Source organism: Pipistrellus kuhlii, unplaced genomic scaffold (assembly GCF_014108245.1).
Source record: "Pipistrellus kuhlii isolate mPipKuh1 unplaced genomic scaffold, mPipKuh1.p scaffold_m20_p_1, whole genome shotgun sequence".
Classification (NCBI taxonomy): Eukaryota; Metazoa; Chordata; class Mammalia; order Chiroptera; family Vespertilionidae; genus Pipistrellus; species Pipistrellus kuhlii.
In genome coordinates this window covers 21,691,054-21,712,226 of record NW_023425404.1, presented here as the reverse complement: position 1 = coordinate 21,712,226, position 21,173 = coordinate 21,691,054, and the positions used below count along the sequence as shown (strand labels likewise).

The 21,173-nt window shown below is 43.2% G+C and overlaps 1 protein-coding gene and 1 pseudogene across 2 annotated transcripts in view; one reads left to right on the top strand and one right to left on the bottom strand.

The window, feature by feature from the left end:
* The window catches only part of PRKCH (protein kinase C eta), a 245,639-nt gene that overhangs the window by 58,737 nt on the left and 165,729 nt on the right, over window positions 1-21,173 (top strand). For both annotated transcript variants that reach the window (XM_045579958.1, XM_036434712.2), the window contains exon 2: window positions 11,167-11,230. In XM_045579958.1, the coding sequence (XP_045435914.1) occupies window positions 11,167-11,230 (64 nt within the window). The remainder of the gene's footprint in view (window positions 1-11,166; window positions 11,231-21,173) is intronic.
* Window positions 2,479-3,024, bottom strand: LOC118717103 (annotated as a pseudogene).

Here is a 21,173-nt window from a genome sequence, read left to right as displayed (position 1 = left end):
AACAGGCAGTGGGCTGAAATGGGACCCTGGGCCTTCGTTTGCTGACCCATGCATGATCTAGGTTGCCAGGCCCCAGATTCAGTTCCCTTTACCTTTCTAGAATTTGTGTTTGATTTTTAATTTCCACTGATTCCACCCTTAGGAAAACTCATATTGCTAGGCCATAGCTTTCCTCCATTGGTTGGTCTAGTAGACAAAGTGTCCTTTGACAGTTACTCTCCAGCAGTTTACCGAATCAAAACCCTCTAGTGCAGTGGTTCTCAACCTTTCTAAGGCCGCGACCCTTTAATACAGTTCCTCATGTTGTGGTCACCCCCAACCATAAAATTATTTTCGTTGCTACTTCATAATTGTAATTTTACTACTGTTAATGAATCATAATGTACAAATCTGTGTTTTCCTGTCACGACCCACAGGTTGAGAATTGTTGCTGTAGAGCCTAAGACCATCGGAAAACATAGATATGTACATTACGATTCATTAACAGTAGCAAAATTATAGTTATGAAGTAGCAACGAAAATAGCTTTATGTTTGGGGGTCACCACAACATGAGGGGCTGTATTAAAGGATCGGGGCATTAGAAAGGTTGAGAACCACTGCTCTAGTGAGTCCCCTTTGCCTGCGATATGTACCGTATTTTTCGGACCATAAGACGCACTTTTTTCCCCCCAGAAGTGTGGGGGGGGGGGAAGTCCCTGCGTCTTATGGTCCAAATATAGCCTACACATATACTTTTAAAAAAAAGTTTTTTTACTTGCCCGGCTCTGTGTGGTCTCTGTGTGCTTGCCCGGCTCTAAAATGGTTCTAAATGCTGCTGTTTACTTTACAGGGTTGATTACATGTGTTTATGACTGTGATGTTGGGTTTTAATGCACATAAAATATTTTAGGACACTATTTGTTTCAGAATCTTTTTTTCTTCATTTCCCTTCTCTAAAAACTGGTGCGTCTTATGGTCCGAAAAATACGGTAGTTAAAATTCTCTGGGTGCAGTTCCTAGTTTTGCCTCCAGCCTTCTCTCACTCCTCGGTGTGGACACTCCTCCATCTGCACTAGCCTGGTCTGTGTTCTGCTATTGGTTCTATCTCTGCTCACCATGGCTGCCTCTTCTGCTTACTGACTTGCCTTTGGGCCTCCCTGGGGTCTCATTCCCATGTGAAGCTCTGCCCCAGCCCAGTGATCAATCCTCTTGATCTGAATAGTGCTTTCCATGTTGTCATTTACCTGTTTTGTTGAGACTGCAATGGGCTGTAATTTATGTCTTCATGGTGTTCTTACTTTTCCATCTCAACTTGACAACACTGTTAAGGGCAGTCCAGTAGATGCTCAGCTAATGTGGGTAACAGACGCACATTGAACTCTACATGTTTCCTCCAGATCTGTTTATTCCCCTTAGAGTGTCTGTCTCAGTGAATGGCCCCAGGGATCATCAGCCTTGGAGTCTCTCTGTGATCCCCTTTCTTTCACCTTCCACTTTACCTCCGATTGCAAAGTGCAGCTGCTTCTCCCTCCATTGTCTTTCCTGCCTGCCTCCTTCTCCCCATCCCCACTGCTGCTGGCTTAACTCAGGTCACCTCCATCCTTCCCTGAGGTCATTGAAGAAGTCTTCAGACGTGTATATCTACCACCAGCTTCTGTCCCTCCGAACCCCAACATCCTGTCTGTAGGGATCTAACAGGTTGGCATGATCTATCTAACTTCTCAGATTAAAACCCTTCAATGGCTCCCCATTGCCCTGGGGTGAGGCCTAGCTGCCCAGCGTGCCATGAGACATTATTGATCTGATGACCTGTACTCTCCAGGCCCATTTTTGACCCATTTCATTACGTAGCCTACATCCAACCATAGGAAACCCCTAAAGGTTCTGTGCATTTGGACGTATTTCCTCTCTGTCTCCCTTTCCCTGGCCCACCTGGAAAGCTGCCACCTGAATCTGTGAGCAGGGCACAAATGTCCTTCTTCTGAAGAGCTTCCATTTTTCCTTCCCCAAAATGAGTAAAAGTGCTATTGTAAGATAACCAGTGGGAGAGACACTTGGGTTTGATGTACTTTTAAAAATTTTTTATTGAATTTATTGGGACGACATTGGATAATAAAATTACATAGGTTGCAAGTGTACAGTTCTATAATACATTCCGTGTTTACACCCAAAAGATGGAAGCTCAAGTCTCCTTCCATCGTCATATATTTGACCCCCGTTAGTCTTTTCTACCTCCCCTAGATGTATTTTCTAATTCCCTCCAAGTTCTGAAGTTAACCTAGAGCCTGAGCATGACTAAGTAGACAAGTCTATAAAACATCTTGAATTTAGCTTAAGTAAACAAAATATGTAGTTTAAATGTATTCCTTGTTTTGATTTTGTAATAGCTTTGCCTTCTCCTTCCATTACAGTAAATAATAAAAATCAACAAGGTGGAATAATTCTAGGTTTATTTATATCCGCTCTTTTAAAATTTTTATTTAGCATTTATTTTAATCTTACTCCTGGGCATATGTTTGTTTGTTTTTCTTCAGTTTCTTCTGAGATGTTTTTTTCCTTCAGTGCAACCTCCTCTTCTGGCTCAGGAACAATTTGCACTTTTTAGGTAGCATCATCTCCATGTGGCAGGGACGGCTCACGTGTGGGTTAATCTGCCCGTGAGCTCTGTAAGCTCCCTGCCACATCTTGGGAGCTTTGTTCATCTGGGTGTGCTCAGTGACCAGAGAATCTTTTTAAACCCTTAAGTTCTGCACTACTCTGCATTTTTCAGCATGTGCAGCAAAAATTCAGCATTTTTTTGTGGGGGCCACCAACCCCGTGTCCAGTCCCACTGTTTAGCCTGGACTCACCTACCAACTCTGTCATTGTAATGACGGAATGGCACACATTGCTTCTGCAAAGTGACGTCCTTCAGGTATTTGGTGGTTTTCAGATATGCTTACCCTTGATGGCCTGGGCATTTTCACATGTGTTCTTAAAGTGACCATGAACATGTAGCTTCTTGACTTGGCATGATTTGTGGGATGGAGTGAATAGCAAACCATTTTCAGAGGTTATCTTGGGCCACTTGGGGGAAGAGGAAGCTATGTCTTATGTTTGTTTGAGCTGACATCTTCAGTTTAAACCGTTAGGCTGAGGGCAGAGTCAGAGGGAATAATTATTTCATTGCAAACATTTGATATGTATCCGTGCTTACCTTAGAAAAGTAACTTCTCATCCATGGCAAAACTGACTAGACTCTCCATCTCCTAGTATTTCTCCTTTCTTATGGAAATTCCCCCTCAGAGGAGCTCTCACCAGGCAACCCACAGAGGCTGTGGAGAATGAGGGTGACCATGAAGTGCATTCCTTCCCTCAGCCATGGTCAAAGGGCCACCAGCCCATATTGTTTAAACCTCATCCTAGCAAGGACGGACTCTGCTTTCTGGAAGGATCTGCTGAGCAGGAAAGAGAAGGCACGAGGTCATGCAGATAATGGCCTTTGAAAGTGCTCTCCAGTGTGGAGCGGAATTGCCGTTACCGTGCTTCCTCTCTCACCTCTGAGTCTGCCTGCGTGAGGTCCTTGAGGACACCTTAGTAGAGAAAAAGGAAGTGCTGGAGGCAGAGGATGGGAAATTGTCGTGGAGAGTTTTGAAGAGCCTAAGGAATCCTTCAGTTTATTTACATTTTCATTGGTGATAAAGATGGAGAGACACAGCAGTTTAACACACAGTAGACCATTTCTATCTATCTTAGTCCTCTCCTTGGCAGAGAAAAGATATTTTAGTCCTCAGAGAAATCCGATCCTGACTATTTCTGATTTTTTATGTTGGGCAGAGAAACATCGAAATTTTATTTGTTTAACTAGAGGCCCAATTCACAAAGATTCGTGCAAGAATGGGCCTTCCTTCCTCTCGCTGTGGGCCCTGCCTTCACTGCGGCCGGAGCTGCCGTTCTGCCTTCCCGCCTTCCCACGCTGCCCAGAGACCTGGAGCGGCTGGGGTGGTGCGGAATGCCCCCTGCCACTCAATGCCTGTGTATGCAAACTAACCAGCCATCTTTGTTGGGTTAATTTGCATACTCCTGATTGGCTGGTGGATATCATGAAGGTATGGTCAATTTGCATCTTACTCTTTTATTAGTGTAGATTAATTACTTAATTAAAAAGACTTTTAATCAGATTATGGTTTAGCTACTGAATATTTATGCCTTGTGTTGTATCTAAATTAATGTCAGCTTTGCTTATTTCTAAAGAAAGAAAATCTCTTGTTCAATTCACATTTTTTTCATGAGTGATAATTAACAATTCCTGATATCTCACATAAAACATAATTTTATTGACATATTTTTATAAATAAGAATTTTGAAGCAGATAATTCCTTACAAATATGATGTGGTTTACTTGTTCTGACACTTTTATTTCTTCTGTGCATTTAGAAAAACAAGTTGTAATATTTGGATCATTAAGTCTGTGCATGATGGATGGCTTAGATATAAAATATGATAGGTATCAAGCTCTTTAAAAATTGATAAGAAAAAAATTAAAGATTTCATAATGTAGGTATATTAAATAGTATTGCATTTATTTTATTTATATAAATTTTAATTAAAATGTCTTATTTTGAAAGTATCAGTTTAGGCCTTTGTAAAGTAAATATGTTTTCTGAACAATGACTAAATTATTGTGGGTTTTTTTCAAATCTTTATGTTGAAAGTATTACAGATGTCCTCCTTCCCCTCTACTTTGACTCCTTCTAGCCCATCCCTGCCCCAGGCATTCACCACACTATTTATTGTTTGTGTCCATAGATTATGCATATATGCACACAAGTCCTGTGGTTGATCTGTTTTCACCCACCACCCACCCCCACCTTCCCTCTGAGATTCAATAGTCTTTCTCAAGCTTCTATGGAAAACTTAATTTTACTGTAAAAGAGTTGTACTTTTGCCAATATGTATATTTTTTATTGATTTCAGAGAGAAGAAAGGAGTGGAGGAGAAAGAAACATCAATGATGAGAATCATTGATTAGCTGCCTCCTGCACGCCCCCTATTGGGGATCAGGCCTACAACCCAGGCATGTGCCACAATCAGGAATCAAACAAACTATGACCTCCTGGTTCATAAGTTGACGCTCAATCACTGAGCCATACCGGCTGGGCAATGATACACCTTCTTAATGCTAGAACATAGGTGTAGTGGGCTCTGGGCTGAAATAATTCTAAATTTAAATTTATAGTGGTTTTGTAGGTATGTTGAGCTAGGATGGGAAAGAGTTGTGAGCATTTTAGAGAAGGACTCTTCAGTAGTCTTCATATATCTTTCCTTGCTCTGTGGGGTTCAGAAACTGTTTCTGACTTGCAGTTATAGAGTTTAGATAGAAACATTAGTTAAAAACCTAGTCCTCCTTCATTTTCCAGGTGTAGGAGCCAGATGACCTGCCACCGGAGCTGTGGTCTCGGCCTCTTTCCCGCCTTTCTCTCTCACCACACGTTGTGTCCAGATTTAGCAAAATGAGAATTTAATCCCTAACACGAGAGTGTTTTCCTTCACTTTAAACCTCAGTCAGATTTGACTAGCCTCACTTTTTTTGTTCAGTTTCTGCCTGAATCATATTTTCTGGATAGGTTTTAATTTGTGGTACTTCTTAGCGTGCTTTTAACACATAAAACTCTGGAGGTTGTAGAGATGAAAAAAAGTTAGCAGGGATGTAGGGTTTGCATCGCTCACCCCTCTTCCTTTAAATTCCTTCCCAACAGCGAGGGGGCGTGTCGTGTGTCTGCAGCACATGACACTGACTTGGGTCCCACAAGCAGATGACTCAGGGGGTCCGAGCTGCCCGCTGGGTTTCACCAGCCCCAGGACACACATGCCACTATCAGCAGATATTGCCTCTCGCCCCTATTGAGAGCTGTCAGGTGACACTGTCAGCCTAGTGCCACTCCGATTCGCCTTGGCTTTGAGGAGGGGAGGCTGGAACACAAGGGCTGGTATTTGGCAGGGATCACCCTCAGGTGCTGATGGCATGAATTTTGTCTGAGCTCCCAGGGGAGATAGATGATGTGCTAGAAGCCAGGTAGGCTGGCTTTGGGTTGAAAGGGGCAAACCCGCAGGCAAGTGCAGTCACAGCAGCCTGTAAGGACTGTCCCTGAGTCTGGGTCTTGGCGTGGTGGCCTTCACTGCTGGGTGGCCTCAGTCAGTTCCTTCACCTCCCTGAGTCTCCATCTTCCGTTCTGTGTAATGGTGGCAGTGAGACTTACCTTGCAGGTGGCGAAGGTGAGAAGTAGTGTAACTCAGGCAGGGTTCCTGCATGTTGATGAGCTCAAGACATAGTAGCTGTTGTTTCTGTTATTAAAGGACCCAGGCCCGTGCTTCCTCGTTGATTATTGGTATAACTTATAAGAATGTTTTCCCTCTAGGAATTTGAACTCTCATTTTTAAGCCTGATGGTTTCAGCTGGAAGAGAATTGTGAAATGCTTCATCATATTATAGGTTCTTTTGTGATTTAACCCTAGGGCAAGGCTTAGAAATGCTGTAGAGTCCAGCCATCTCACCATCACAGACATCTGGCTCAAAGCCAATGGGGTCCAGGTGAAATGTTAACCTTTAACCAAATAACGGATTTTGTGTTTGTTTGTTTTTCCCCTCAATATGCTAAATTCCCCTGCTTATCTCAGGCTGAAATGAATATTAAGCATCCAGAAGTTTCCTGACTGTGATCAATTCTAATGCCTTTTGCGAAGGGAAATTAATTAAATGAGGGGTTTCCATAGAGTCTCATGTGCAGGATTTTACTCAAGCCTATTTAGAATCATGCAACATCAGAGCCAGAAAGGTATTTAAGCAACCCTCTCATTTCATGGTCAGAGACTGAGTCAGGGATATAAGTGCTTTGCTCAACTTCTGCAAAGTAATGCCAAGGGAAGAAAAACAGCACTGGCTAAGGGGGTGATGTGGGGAGGAAGAGGTTGGTGGAGACTGCTGGGCAGGTCAAACATAGCATGTGATTCCTAGGCCATGGGCTGTGCTGTCCATATGCTCCTGGTAGGCTTTGGGGCCATCTTGCCGCACTTTATTTCATACAGTGCTGTCACATAATACTTATTATGTGAGAAGATACTGTCATCCCTATTTTATAGGTGATGTGGTTGAGGAGGTCAAATGACTTCCAGCTCAACTCATTAGACCAAATCAATAGGCTTCTGTTGAGTGTTTACTTGGTTCAAAGACCTCTGCTAAGGCCTTTGGGGAATAGAAAGCTGTCAGATTTCATTGGATTGAGCTTATTGCAGGTGATGAGATGTATGACATTTTATGAGGATGTGAAATTCTATCCAGTTGTTCAAGGGCATAGGGAAGTGGTGAGATAATAACTGAGATGGGGATTTTGAGACTGGAGAGGTCAATGTGCATGTAAAGATCTTCCTGGCAAAAGCCCCTTCCTTCAGCTCTCGTGGCTGCATCATCTTCGCCAGGTGCAGCTGATACCCATCCCACCTGCAGCCCCAGGGAATCCTGAGCACTTGGCAGTGATCCCAACCCTAGGAGTAATTCAATAAACGTTTGAATGAATGAATAAACAGGCAAAGCGAAGAGAGAGTTTTTCCAAGCAGAGACCATAGCATGAGCAAAGGTTTGGCTGTGAAATAGTGAGGAGACAGGCCCGACAAGACAAGCAAGTTTATAGAATGGACATTTGAAAATGAGGTTTGGATAAATTAGTGGGAAGGCAGCCAAAGGGGTGTCCGGATGGCCCAGAAAGCCAGGTGGAGCAGTGAGTTTATTCTAAAGGCCCTGGGAAGCCACTGAAGGCTTGATAGGAAAAGCTGATGAGAGTGGCACTTGGGAAAGGGTATTTGGGCAGTGAGGTATAGGCACTTTTTTTTTGTTTGCTTTATACCACAAAAGTTTTACATTGTAATGTAGTCAAATTTGTCAAATTTTTGTCATTTGAAATTTTGATGTCATATCTAAAAAGCCATCATTGCCTAACCCAAGGTCAGGAAAATTTGTCCTTGTGTTTTCTTCTAAGGGTTTTATACTTTTAGCTTTTCTACTTAGATCTGTGATCCATTTTGAGTTCATGTTTACATATGGTATGAGGTAGGAGCCCCGCCTCCTTCATTCTTTTGCATGTGGAAGTCCTGTTGTCCTAGTACCATTTGTTAGAGTTTTCCTTCTCCATGTAATTGTCTTGGTACCCACATGCCCCTTTTGTACCCCTCCCTACCATTTGTCTTACTTTTATTTTTAAAATCCTCAAAGATATTATTTGCATTGATTTTTAGACTGAAATGGAGGGGGGAGATTGGGGAGAGAGAGAGAGAAACATTGATATGAGAGAGACACATCAACTGGTTGCCTCCGGCATGTGCCTCGACCTGGGCTGGTAGTTATAATGAAGTTACAGGCGCTTGACCAGAATGGATGTTCTAGCTGGGGAGAAACGATCTCCTACAGCCATTGAGGATAGAACTGGGGTCAATGAGTGAAAACTATTAGTGGCTTCACTTCTGCAATAAGAGAACTATGACATAAAGGAATGAAGGGCGCCATTTGTGGGGTAGTGAGTTGGCTGTTTCGGGGGTATCCAAACAGCCACAATGAAGAGATGCCAATAGCCCATCCGCACTGTGTAGATGAAACAGATAACCTCTGAGGCCACATTTTTCAAATTGTTCCTCTGTGAGAGTAATGAATACATTTTTACATTGAAACCCAGTTCACCCTTAATACTTAACGTACAAAACTGCAAATGGTTTGACACAGCACTTCATTACTTCATTATTATTATTATTTTACTACGTGATGGGTTCCTATTTTCTGTTCCATTTTATTCTACTTAAAAATTCCTGCTGTGTGCAACCCACCCCATTGTTTTCATGTCCCCCTGGTGAGTCTCAGCCTGCAGCTTGTAGAACGCTGTTCTGAGGGCAGAGATCGTAGATGGGCGAGGCTTGAAGATGGCATTCAAGTCTGGCTGCTTCCTCCACAATAGTGGCAGGGGTCAAGATGTGGACACCAAAAACACACACAACCAACCAAACAGCACCAACAATAAAAGAGGAATGTGGACGCAAGCCTGTTCTACTTGTGAAAGGTCCCGGTTCTGAGGAATGCCCTGCTGCCTGACGGTTGGTCGGGGTGGGGTGGCCTTCCTTGCCAGTCCTGACAGCGTGTTGGAGGGAGTCTGTGGGCCGGCTGTGGGCTGGAGAGTCACAGTGATTCTGGCAGTTTGGCAGTCTGTTCGTCCGGGGGGCTGGCAGCAGCTCCTTCTGTGCCTGCACCAGTTTGTCTTGTGAGGTCAAATGTGTGTAGCCCTGCCAGGCCTTTACTATTGAAGATGAGGGAGTGGCTTTTAAGCATAACATATTTTTGCCTTGAAACAAGTCAAGGCAGAGAGTGAGACAATTAGAGCCTGACATCCTGTTTAGTCATCTCTCCAGGGAGCTCTATTTTCAGAACTGCATGAGGTATGGAGGTAGTTCAGGGGGCATAGTTAAGTTAGCAGTAGTTGTAATGCGAATAGTCATTTTTGACATGGGGGTGATTTAAGGGGTGGGAACCTTGTTGATGGCAGACTTTATGCTGAGAAAGGGAAGGTTTATACAAATAGGCTGCTGAATAGGTCAGGTTTTCTGAATCAGCACAAAATAGGTATCTTATATGTTGCAAAGTGATCAGGAAGCGGTGTTTTAAAGTGTGTGGTGGTGAGCTAGGGTAGTGGTCGGCAAATTGCGGCTTGAGAGCCACATGCGGCTCTTTGGCCCTTTGAGTGTTCTAGTGCCACTTCTTCAAAATAGACTCGCCCAGGCTGAAAACCGATTTCTGCACATGGGCCACTGAGTTTCAATTGCACTGTACGTGTGTGCCCGCATATGGTATTTTGTGGAAGAGCCTCACTCAAAAGGCCAAAGAACCACATGTGGCTCGCGAGCCGCGGTGTGCCGACCAAGGAACTAGGGTAAGGGCAATGCTTTCCCCCTAGTCTTTGTCACCTATGGGTGCAGTGAATAGTACTGCTAATGCTCTTTGAGAAAACCTGACAGTGGCCATGTCAGAAATGCTGAGTAATGACATCATGGACATTCAGATGACAAAGGTGAAGCTTGGGTGGTGAAGGACCTTGCCCAGAGCCAGCTATGGCTTTCGGGCTAGAGTCTGATCTAGTTCAGGATTCTTTCTACCATACCATGTGATCAGCCACTTATTTAACTTCATGTTCTACCAGAAATGGCCACCCACACCTACACTCAGCTTCTCTACACCTCTCTCTCCTTCTCTTAGAAGAAAGGCCAAGAGCAGAAGTGGGCTCAGCCTAACAGACTTTTATTTAAAGACTATTATAAATTCATGTATTTGGGTCCAAAAACCTTGGGGCAGTGCCTAACCTTCAACTACCTACCAACAACGATGGGTAGTTAGTTGAAGGTTAGCACTGGCATGAAGAGGAGAGAGGTTGCCTACCTGGCTAGAGTGGAGGGCACTGCCCCATCCCGGTGTGAAGGTCTTTGGGAAGCTGGAGAGTGGTCAGAGGATGGGACCTACTGAAAAGACTTGATGCTGCCTCTTTTGCAGAATGCGTGTCTTGATATCTCAGCTCCTAGACAAGGACCTTAAGGCACATTGATACTCCTGTGAACAGCAGCGAATGCAAAGCACCTAAGCTGCTTTCCATGGTGCTTCCTGGAGATTGCCTCCACTCAGGTGGAAGCAGTATAGACAGAGATATAGACAGAGATAGCACCCCTCTCCTTATGCGTTTTGCTTCCTAAAAATGGTTAGCAGTTGACCAGGTCACATTTATTCATTAACCTTCGTGTTGCCATTGTTTCTCTATTCCCTATACTTACCATGTAATTGAATAAAATGCTGCTCTTATAATGGCATGCAAAAGATAAGGACATCTCGGCCACAATGACCAATTTTATGGGAGCCCCTTGATATCATGAAGAGTCCAAATGGAAGACACTAAAATTCAAGAGCAGAGAAACATCAAAAGAACTGTTACTTTTAGGTTTGCTTTTCAACCAAGATGGTTTCTTGTGTTTTTACTTGGTTCTTGCCCCTCTGCTGTTTAATGAAGGACTTAGGTCTTATTTATGGCTGTGCTCTGCAAATTTAGTCCTCCCTGTAAGACTATTTGAGGCCCATAAAATGTATTTTAAACTAAGAATATAATGTAGAATTTTTTCTCTCTTTCTAGCTGGATCTGGAGCCAGAAGGAAAAGTGTTCGTAGTAATAACCCTAACGGGGAGTTTCACTGAAGGTAAGAACAATTTTTGGATGGTTCATACTCAGTAGGAATTTCTATTGTGGAAATTATAAAAACAGCATTTTGTAAAAGACATTTTTAAAAAATTCACTGTTTTAAGTTAAGCTGTCAGGTATTTTGTTGTCTCATGGTCCATTGCTTTGAGTTGCCTGGTTAAATATATTTGCTGAGTCTGGCAATCACCTGTTTTATATAACATGCTGAGTTTTGTTTTTATTTCTCATCATCCTAGCTGAATTGTTTTAGTTTGTGAATATTTTAAAATTGTTCTTTAGAGTTTTGTTTTGGGCTATTTAAAATGACTATTCATTTTGCCCCTGAATGTGTTAAAAATGTAGGCATTGTGTTCTTTTCCTTATAATCTTATACCTCGTTCTGTCCTTGAAGTGATTCTGTTTCTCTTCCCTTGGTACTGCCCCCAGCTCTCCTTCCCAAGTTTTTATTTTTTTTAATTGAGGCAAAATTTATAGAGAGTTGACCCTTGAACAACATGGGTGTAAGGGGTGCTGACACCCCATCTCCACCCCCACAGTCAAAATATGTGTATAACTTTTGTCTCTATTGTATAATAAAACAAACAGATCAGAAGTGAAGAGTTTGAATTTTGATAAGTGCCACAACTGTGTAACCTGCACCAACACCAATGAGCACATGAAAACATGTTTAACATCAGGGAAATGCAAATTAAAACCAGAAGGTATTATACTCACCAGAATGTCTAAAATTAAAGAGATTGACCATACCTAGTATTGGTGAGAATATGGAATAATTGGACTTCTCCTACATTGCTGGTGGGAGTATTAGAACATAACCACTTTGAAAATCTTTTGAGAGTTTTTTTTTATATCATTAGATACATATGTACTCTATTATCCAACAATTCCACTGATAGATATTTGCCATAGAGAGTTGAAAGTGTATGTCCACAATAATTCATGTACAAGAATGTTTATAGATGCAGTATTATAATACCCCAAACCAGGGAAAACTCAAATGCCCAGCAAGAGGAGAGGAGATAAAACAAATTGTTTTACATTTATATAATGGAAAGAATACTCAGCAATATAAAGAAATAGGATACTGCTATTCAAAATAACTTGAATAGGTCTCATAGAAATCATGCTGAGGGGAAGTATCAGACACACAAGAGAATGTGCTATATAGTACCATTTATATGAACTTCCAGAATAGACAAAACTTATCTACTGATGAAAAAACAAAGTATTCTGTTTATTGCTCTAGCAGCAGGTGATTGACTGGGAAAGATCACAAGGGAACTTTCAGAGTGATGGAAATTTCATTTTGAAGTTGTTTATTACCATTCTATAGAAATGAAAAAAAATTTTGTATCTTGATTTTGTATTCAGTGACCTTGATAAATACAACTGTTAATTCTAGGTTTTTTGTATTTTTTTTAATAGATACTTTAGGATTTTCTCTGTCAGCAATCATATTGTCTATAAAGAAAGACATTTTTATTTTTATTTTCTATTATTTGTGGCTTTTATTTCCTTTTTGTTTCTTATTGTGCTTGAAGGTCTCCAGGACAGATCTCCTGGTCTCATAACCAACCTTGGGAAGAAGGAATTTAGTCTCTTCCCATTAAGTATGGCATCAGCTCTATGCATCTTGTAGATGTCCTTTATCACAATTGGGGAAGTTCCTTTCTGGCTCTAGTTTTCTTTTTAATTAATCTACTTAAATTTTGGCAAATGCTTTTTCTGTATGTATTGAGTTGACCACGTTGTTTTTCTCCTTTATTCTTTATGTTCTAGTAGACAGTTGCATTACTATTACTTTAAAATTGTGAAAGCTTTTAAGATTTCTATTCTTAACTAGCAACCTGGTGCACAAAATTCATGCACATTAAAAGGGGATTGATTAGAGGAAATAATTTAATATTGCTATTTTCCCTTTCTCTATAATACAAGTGTCAGAGATGAAATAAAATTAGTAAAATGTACATGAAAACCTCCCTGTCAGAGTCTGGGGCTCACCACGGGACCCAGAACCAAGTTCCCGCCCACCCACATGCACCTCAAAATCGCTTGAGACCCAGACGGGGCCGGACCCCCCACATTGAGCTAGATCCAGACCCAGCCAGTCCTACCCTTGTTAAACCCTGCCAGGCAGGGGGCATAGCCTCAGGTCTCCTGGTCTGGCGCCAGGATGGGGGGTATGGCCTGAGGTCCCCCAGTCCAGACCAGGGCAGGGGTTGTGCCTTGAGGTTCTCCGTCGAACCCTGCCAGATGGGGACACGACCTGAGATCCCCTGTCAAGCTCCACTGGGTGGGGAGTATGGCCTGAGGTCCCCTATCAAGTCCCACCAGGCCAGGGTGGGTGCAGCCTCAGGTACCCTGGCCCAGCACTGGGAGGGGAGGCACAGCCTCAGGTCCCTCCTCAAGCCCTGTTGGGCAGGGGCACGGCTTGAGTTTCCCCACCCCAACACTTGAGGTGCACCTTGAGGTCCCTCATCAAGCCCCAAGGGGTGAGGGGCATGGCCTCAGGTACCCTGTCAAGCCCAGCCAGGCAGGGAGGTACAGCCTCAGATCCCCTGGCCTGGTGCTGGGGTGGGAGGTGCAGCCTTAGGTCCCCTGTCAGGCCCCACCTGCTGGGGATGCAGCCGGAGGTTCCCCAGCCTGGCACTGGGACAGGGGGAGTAGCCTGAGGTCTCATAACGCAGCACCAGGACTGGAAGTGCACCTTGAGGCCCCCTGTCAAATCCTGCTGGGTGAGGGGCACTACCTGAGGTCCCCTGTCAAGCCCCAAGGGGTCCCTGCTGATTGCTCATTAAGGCTCCTTATGGGAACTTGGTCTCAGCTGGAGGTGCAGCCATCTTTGTGACGGAGTGATGATCAATTAGCATATTCACTCTTCATTAGATAGGATTTTATTCTAAGTTCTTTGGCAGATGCCATGGTCCTGGGATGGTTTTTACTAATAAGATAGAGCCAGTTTGGGGTTTCAGTGGAAAGGTGGGGTTTCAGGTGGGAAACAGCTAAAATCTGGACTCATTTTGTTCAGGGTTCTAGCTCTTGCTATTTCCTGGACCTCCCCGAGCCAGCTTGCACATGCACAGTTCAGGAGGACCACAGATTTGAGGAGTTAATGGGTTTGGGGATTCTTTTCTCTGTGGGCCCATCCTTTCAGAACTTCTCTGCTCATTTTCCAGTTAGCATGGCAGCCCTGAATCGTGCCATTTAACACATCAGGCCAATGAAGAGGTAACTTTCTGTTTGAAGTCTGTTCATCCTACCCCGTGATCCTGGAGTAGTCTTGGGAAATGGCCTATCAATGCGGACTTTTAAATAAAATTTATTGGGGTAACATTGGTGAATAACAGTATATAAGTTTCAGATGTACAACTTTATAAAACAATATCTGGATGCTCTATTGAGTCTTACCTCCTGAAGGCTAGTTTCCTTCTGTCACTATGGATTTGACCTTCGTTTGCCCTCTTTGTCCACCATTATGTTATCTGTGTGCATGATTTTTTTGTTTGGTTCATTTTTTGCTTTTTGTTTTATATTCCACGTATGAGTGAAAGTATACAGTTCTTGTCTTTTGCCATCTCATTTACTCTACTTAGTATCACACTCTCAAGATTCATATCTTGCCCCATTAAATCCCCTTTAAGTGTCAAATTCTAATTTTTGCTTGTTTGGTTGCTCTCCAGAATTTTCAACTAATTGTTTAAAACTATTTTTCTAGAGATTTTAATTTTGCCATTGTTGTTGGAGGGCAGTTCATTATAAGCTACTCCTTTACTAAAATCCTTGTGAAGATTTTTAAGCATGTGTCTCCATGGTTTGGTGCTGACATTTTGCTACTGGTGACAATTCATCTTCTTTGAGAAATCATTTTCTCTCCTCTCAGCCAACCGTTCTTATTCATGAATGTGAATTGTTTTAATCGTAACATTTGTCTACCTGTTGTCCCATTTGTTGCACACAGTCTCATTGCTCTAATAATGAAATTAGCAGAAACCTAGGATACTTGAACGTGAAAATCTATCCAGATTACAGTTTTGGGGTGGGGAGGTCTTCCTCCTGCTCAGAGGTCTTTTTGTTTTGTTTGGTGATTTGTGAGAAAAATAGTCTGCTCACCGCTCAGTTGAATAAAATGTAATATGACAGAGCACTATTGGTAGAACATTCTCCCAGCATATGGAGCATGGGCAGTCATTCTATAGGCAAACCCAGAGTGAGAAGTGAGACCAGAGTGAGGGGAGGTGAGCTCCTGGGTATGCTGATGTATCTTTCTGCATTAAGTTACAAGGGACCGACAGAGGAAACCCATGCGTGGTAGACCGAGCCTGGCAGTAGCCATTACATTATTTCTTTTTTCTTTTTTCTTTTTTTTTAGAGCTACACCAGCCCTTTAGGACTAAGTTTTATTTAGGTTCTCTCTTCCCTTTTTGTTTTTTTGTTTACCCTCACCCAAGGATATTTTTTCCCAATGATTTTTAGAGAGTGGAAGGGATGGGGAGGGAGAGAAACATTGATGTGAGACACATTAATTGGTTGCCTCTCACACACTTCCCGACCAGGGCGGGGATAGAACCTGCGATCCAAGATCATGCCCTTGACTGAAAATCAAACCCACAGCCCCTCAGTGCATGGACAACTGCTCTAACCATTTAGCACACCAACCAGGGCTAGGTTCTTTCTTCCTTAATTGTACACTAGAAACATCAGAACACTGGCGCTGGAATCCTCCTAGATGTTCTCCTTGTATTAGTTGTTTAGTGATAGAAAGAAAGGAATGTCAGATCTTATTAGGGGTGAGTTTTTACCAGGTCATTGAAATTGTATTTCTTTCAGAGGAGACCCTGGACATAATTGTGAGGCAGGCTGAGTTCATCTTCAATAATTCCCCCACCTGTTTAAGTCAGTTTTTCCTGCTCTCTGCCTTTAACTGTCACTTACTTCAGTAAGATGCTCAGTGTTCTCTCTCCAGGAACAGTTATAAATAAGGAAGATAGTGAATTCATGGACCAACTCATACTAAAGTGATAGTGATCGATATCGTAGTCCTCTCCCCCTTTTAGGTGTGTTGCAGATTTTAGAAGATGCTAGAAGAGTTGTTTTATCCACAAGACATAGATTTTTAATGTTGAAATTTCAGGTGCTATAGCATCTCTGAGTGGGATATATTTTAGAACCTCAGATCTGTTGCTCTCTGTGGGAGCTTTGTCTCATCAGTTTGGCTACTAGGCTGTAGTTCACTGCATTGAGCTTGCATGTTGCTGCTGCCTTAGAGCACAGCTTCTCTTCAAATACAGATGATGTGATGGCTGCCTCTGTGTGTGTTAGAGGAGGGGGGGATGGAATCCCTTCATCATGCCAGCCACAGCTGTCGCAGCAGCCTGGGCCTGGCACTGTGAGAATGTCCCTGGCTTGGGTTCCCTCTGTCAGCCACTCTAGATGATCCCCTGCCATAATCTGACAGGCTGGCTGATAGAACACTTGGAGCTTTGGTTCCCATTTTGGATGCTGCAGGGCTTTACATGAAGAGCACTGTGAGGTCAGGCCTGCCTTGTGTGCCAGGGGCTACAAAAAGGACATTGGCCTGGGATCCCAGAGGGATTGTCAGAGCTCAGGAAATGTGGGCTGAGCCTCAGGATGCATCTAATCTCTCACAGAATTGTTTCAAAAGTCAGGTGATAAAATGTGTAAGAAAATGCTTTGTAAATTGTAGAGTGCGCTATGAAGGTACACTCTCCCTACCCCTGTTTGGGACCCCATGTGTATTCAACATTTTTGTTTCATTTTGGCACCAGCTTTATTTTATACTAGAGCTAGAGGCCTGGTGCACGACATTTGTTCACTGGGGGTGAGGGTGTCCCTCAGCCTGGCCTGCACCATCTCCCAGTCCAGGAACCCTAGGGCAGTGTTTCCCAAACTTTTGACATGTGTGTACCCCTTCTATAATTTTTGTAACGCTGAGTATTCCTCGTACTCATGCGAACGTAGAATTAGGTGCAGCTAAGCACGGTGCAGTGCATATCCCCACCAAACTCCGGTACAACGCGTATCCCCACCAAACTCTTCCCATGCCCCTGGGGGTAGGTGTACCACACTTTGGGAAACACTGCCTTAGGGGATGTCCATTGAGGGGTTCTTAGTGCTGCTGCAGAGGCGGGAGAGGCTTCTGCCACCACAGCTGCGCTCGCCAGCTGTGAGACCAGCTTCTGGCTGAGCAGCCCTCTCCCTGTGGGAGCGCACTGACCACCAAAGGGCGGCTCCTTCATTGAGCGTCTGCCCTCTGGAGGCCAGTGCGCGTCATAGAGACCAGTCGTTCCATTGTTCAGTTGATTTGCCTGTTAGGGTTTTATTATATAGGATAGGACACCTCAGGAATTTAGTGGACATTTACTAGTATAATGCGGGCTTATATCTATGCCTGTTTTTCTTTCATGGCCTCCTATAGGAGTTCTGTCATTAGCTCAGATTCTACAATCCCCGAGCTCTCCTTTAAAAAAGAAATTGCTTAGTGGGGCTGTGGTCTATGATATATAGGACTGACATTTGGAACTACTGATAGTTACTTGTTTTATCCTGTCTCATATTCTTATCTTTTACTAATTATGCTGAAATAGCAAAGGCAGAAAGTTTTTCTTAACTGTAAGACATAACTGAGAAATGACATAAGAAATGCCTGTTGGGAGCAGACCTTTGAGTCATCGTGGATGCTGGGGAGATACAATGAACAAGACAGAGACATTTTCCTGACGGAGTTCATAGAGGGGAGCGGTGTGCAGTGTAAAGCTGATGTCTCCCAGGCGGGAATAAGTCCAAGACCAGGTGTTGGCCCTTGGGGATATGGAATCAGATCAGCTGGAAGGTATTAGAGAAAGCCTCCCAAAGGAGGTGTAGCGAGTTGGATGATAAATAGAAATATGCCAGGAGGGAAAGCTAGTTCGTACAGAGTCACAGAGGTGAGAGAGCGGGAATGTGTTCCAGAAACTGAAAGTAGTGGGGAGGTGATGACGGTGGGGGAGTGGCGAGGAGATGTGGCCAGAGATGGGGGACACGTGCCCAGGGCAGTCTGCCTGCTGTACCAGCGTAACAATGAGGAACACCATCTCACCCTCAGAAGGGTCCCGGGTTAGAGGATACATTTCTACTCTGAGGCTAGTAGAGGTGAGGGGGGTGACAGTGAAGGGTTTTAAGTAGAGGGGGGGGGGGGAAAGATCTTATTTGGTAGGGGTTCAGGGAGGGGTTGTTAAAACATAAGATGAGATAAGGGTGTGAGAGCCATTAAGAGACTATTAAAGTTGTCTAAGGTTGAGATTAGTAGAGCTTCAGTTAAGTTGGAATCTGTGGGGATGGATGGGGAGGAGGGGACAGCTATGAGAGATGTATGTGTAGTGAAACCAATAGGAATTGTCAGTCCATTGGAAGTTAGGGATCCAGAAGATGAGTCTCAGATGATGTTGTGGACTCATTCACCAGGATAGAAACATAGGGATGGAAGATGATGAATTCCACTTTGGGCAAGTGGAGTTTGAGGTGCTTGTGGAAACCCAGGTGAACATGTCTAGGAGGAATTAAAAGTAAGAGTCTGTAGTTTGGCAAGAAAGCTGAGCCCAAGAGAGTGCTCTAAGGGTCTGAGTGCTCTAAGTGTCTGCCAGGTCCCTGGATCAAGGCACCTGGTGGAAAGATTTAGAGAGAAAACCAAAGTGACTGATAACAGAACTCTATGGAACACCAGCATTTAAGGACTCCGGGTCATGGATTATGATTTGTCAAACTCACCAAACTATGCTAAGGTTTACTTAACACCCATTTTGCTAATGTAGTCATTATTCATTCAATAATATGTGAGTGCTTACTGCATGCCAGGCACTATCTCACCAGAAGACATAATTTCTTCAAAATGGTCATCAAAACGTTTTATCGTGAAGTTTAAAGAACAGAACAGAAAAGCCTTTGAAAAATAATGTCTGAATTGCTGTTAACTGTAGTACTTTCAAAGCTGGGTATACAGTGCACTGTGTACAGGCTCCGCAGTAGAACAGACACGGCTGCTCTGAAATGGAGGGGGAGGGCCCTCTGTTGAGCTATGATAGAACAAGCCAAACTCTGTGGAAATCCCTCACAGAGCTGACAGGCTTTGTTATCAAGTGGATCAGAAACCCATGACCATTGTTCATTTTGAGAAATGTGTTATCTATAATTCTTGATCGGAGGCAGAATTCCCCCAAGCACTGCTGCCGAAGTAGACACCACTGAAGTGATTTATTATTTTGAAAGCACTGTCTCGTGCCACTGTTTGTTCCAATTCTGGCCAAGCCTTTCTGGAGCCAACAACTGGATCTGCCGCCTAATCGAGCTGAAATTTACGATGGTGATGAAACAGACCTGGATGGTAAGGCAACCTCTTGGCCCTGGGAGAATGTCAGAATCTGGCCCTGTTTATGGTGGTCACTTACGTTGGACTAGTTTTTACCTGGAAGAGTGGAGCGGCGATAAAAAGGCTGAAATAAATGAAACTGATGGAAATGCATTTAACTAAATTCAGAGCTGCTGTACACTGGAAGAGAAACAACAGAAAGAAAGAAATGAGGTCAGGTCGTGTTATCTCCTCATGTGAGAACAATCAGAAATGATATTGGGGCATTGTTATGCTGTTAAGAAACATGGTGTAAGATTGTACGATTCAAAGGGGATGCAGTTTTTGTAAGTGAACTTTGCTTGGACTGAGGCAACCTCCAGCTTAAGTGGTAGGCTCACAGAGAGAAAGCCAGACACTATGTTCCTCCTAATGGAAGCACCCACACTGTCTGTGGGGCACAAATAAAGGCAGATTAGCCATGAGTTGATAATTGAAAACGGGTGACATGTGGGTTTATTGTACCATTCTATTTACTTTTGCACATGTTGGGAATTGTCCTTACTAAGAAGTGAAATTAAAAAAAAAATAAACTACACATTTAAAAAATGACTATTTCTTAGATAAAACACGGAATCTGGGCTGCCTCCGTGACATCAAAATGATCCTTTACCTTTGAACCCCTGTTATTTACCTTCATTTATAATTTAAAGCTGGTGTGGTTTTTCTTTTTCTTTTTCTGTCTGTATCTATTTTATCCTTAATTCCCAATTTTTAAAATATTACAAAGAGGCTAAAAATTATAAATGACTAAAGTACTTCAGGAAGATTTTTAAAAGTTCCAAACGAATACTAAGCAGTGAGTCAAAAGCTGCAGGTAGGAAGGGCTGAGTAAGATGGTTCCCTTCACTCCAGCATCAAGTTCCCACTTACAGTGAGTGACAAGTAATCATCTCCTACTTACAGTTACATAACGTTTGGCACTTGCAAAGCTTGGGATAGTTTCCTAAAAGAATAAAGTAAATCAAAAGAATTCATGGTAGCAGTATCTTTATGAAGATAGTGAGACAAACATTTTGTATGCCCATGCTTTTGTCCCTAGTTCCCAAGGCAAACGTGAAGATATTCCGTACCAGATTGTGTGTGTGTTTGTGTGTGTGTGCTTGTTTGTTTGTTTGTTTTTAGGAGGTGGGGGAAGAATTTCTTAGAACACAAAAACACAACTTGACAAAGCACCTGCCATTCGTGGATTTGCAGCGTGTCTAGAAATCTTTGTTCACACTTTGAATTGCCCACATTGTCTTATTGCATTAGTGAGGCCGATGCACGCTTCTCCTGGGGAGAAGATGAAAAGTGCACTTGAACTTTGGTATCTTCTTCTCTCTGCCACAGCAGGCATAAGAGCATAGAGTCAGATTCTGCTCCATTTTTGGTTTGTTTGTTTTTGATACCATTGCCTTGGTCTTTAGCTCAGACTTCCTGTGCCAAACCACTGGTCTACAAATAATCATGTTCTCTGCTAAATCGCTGGGGCCACATGTGAAATGTGTCACTGCTTGAAAACAGCAGCCCCCAGTTTCTCACGGTACTTCTCACTCAC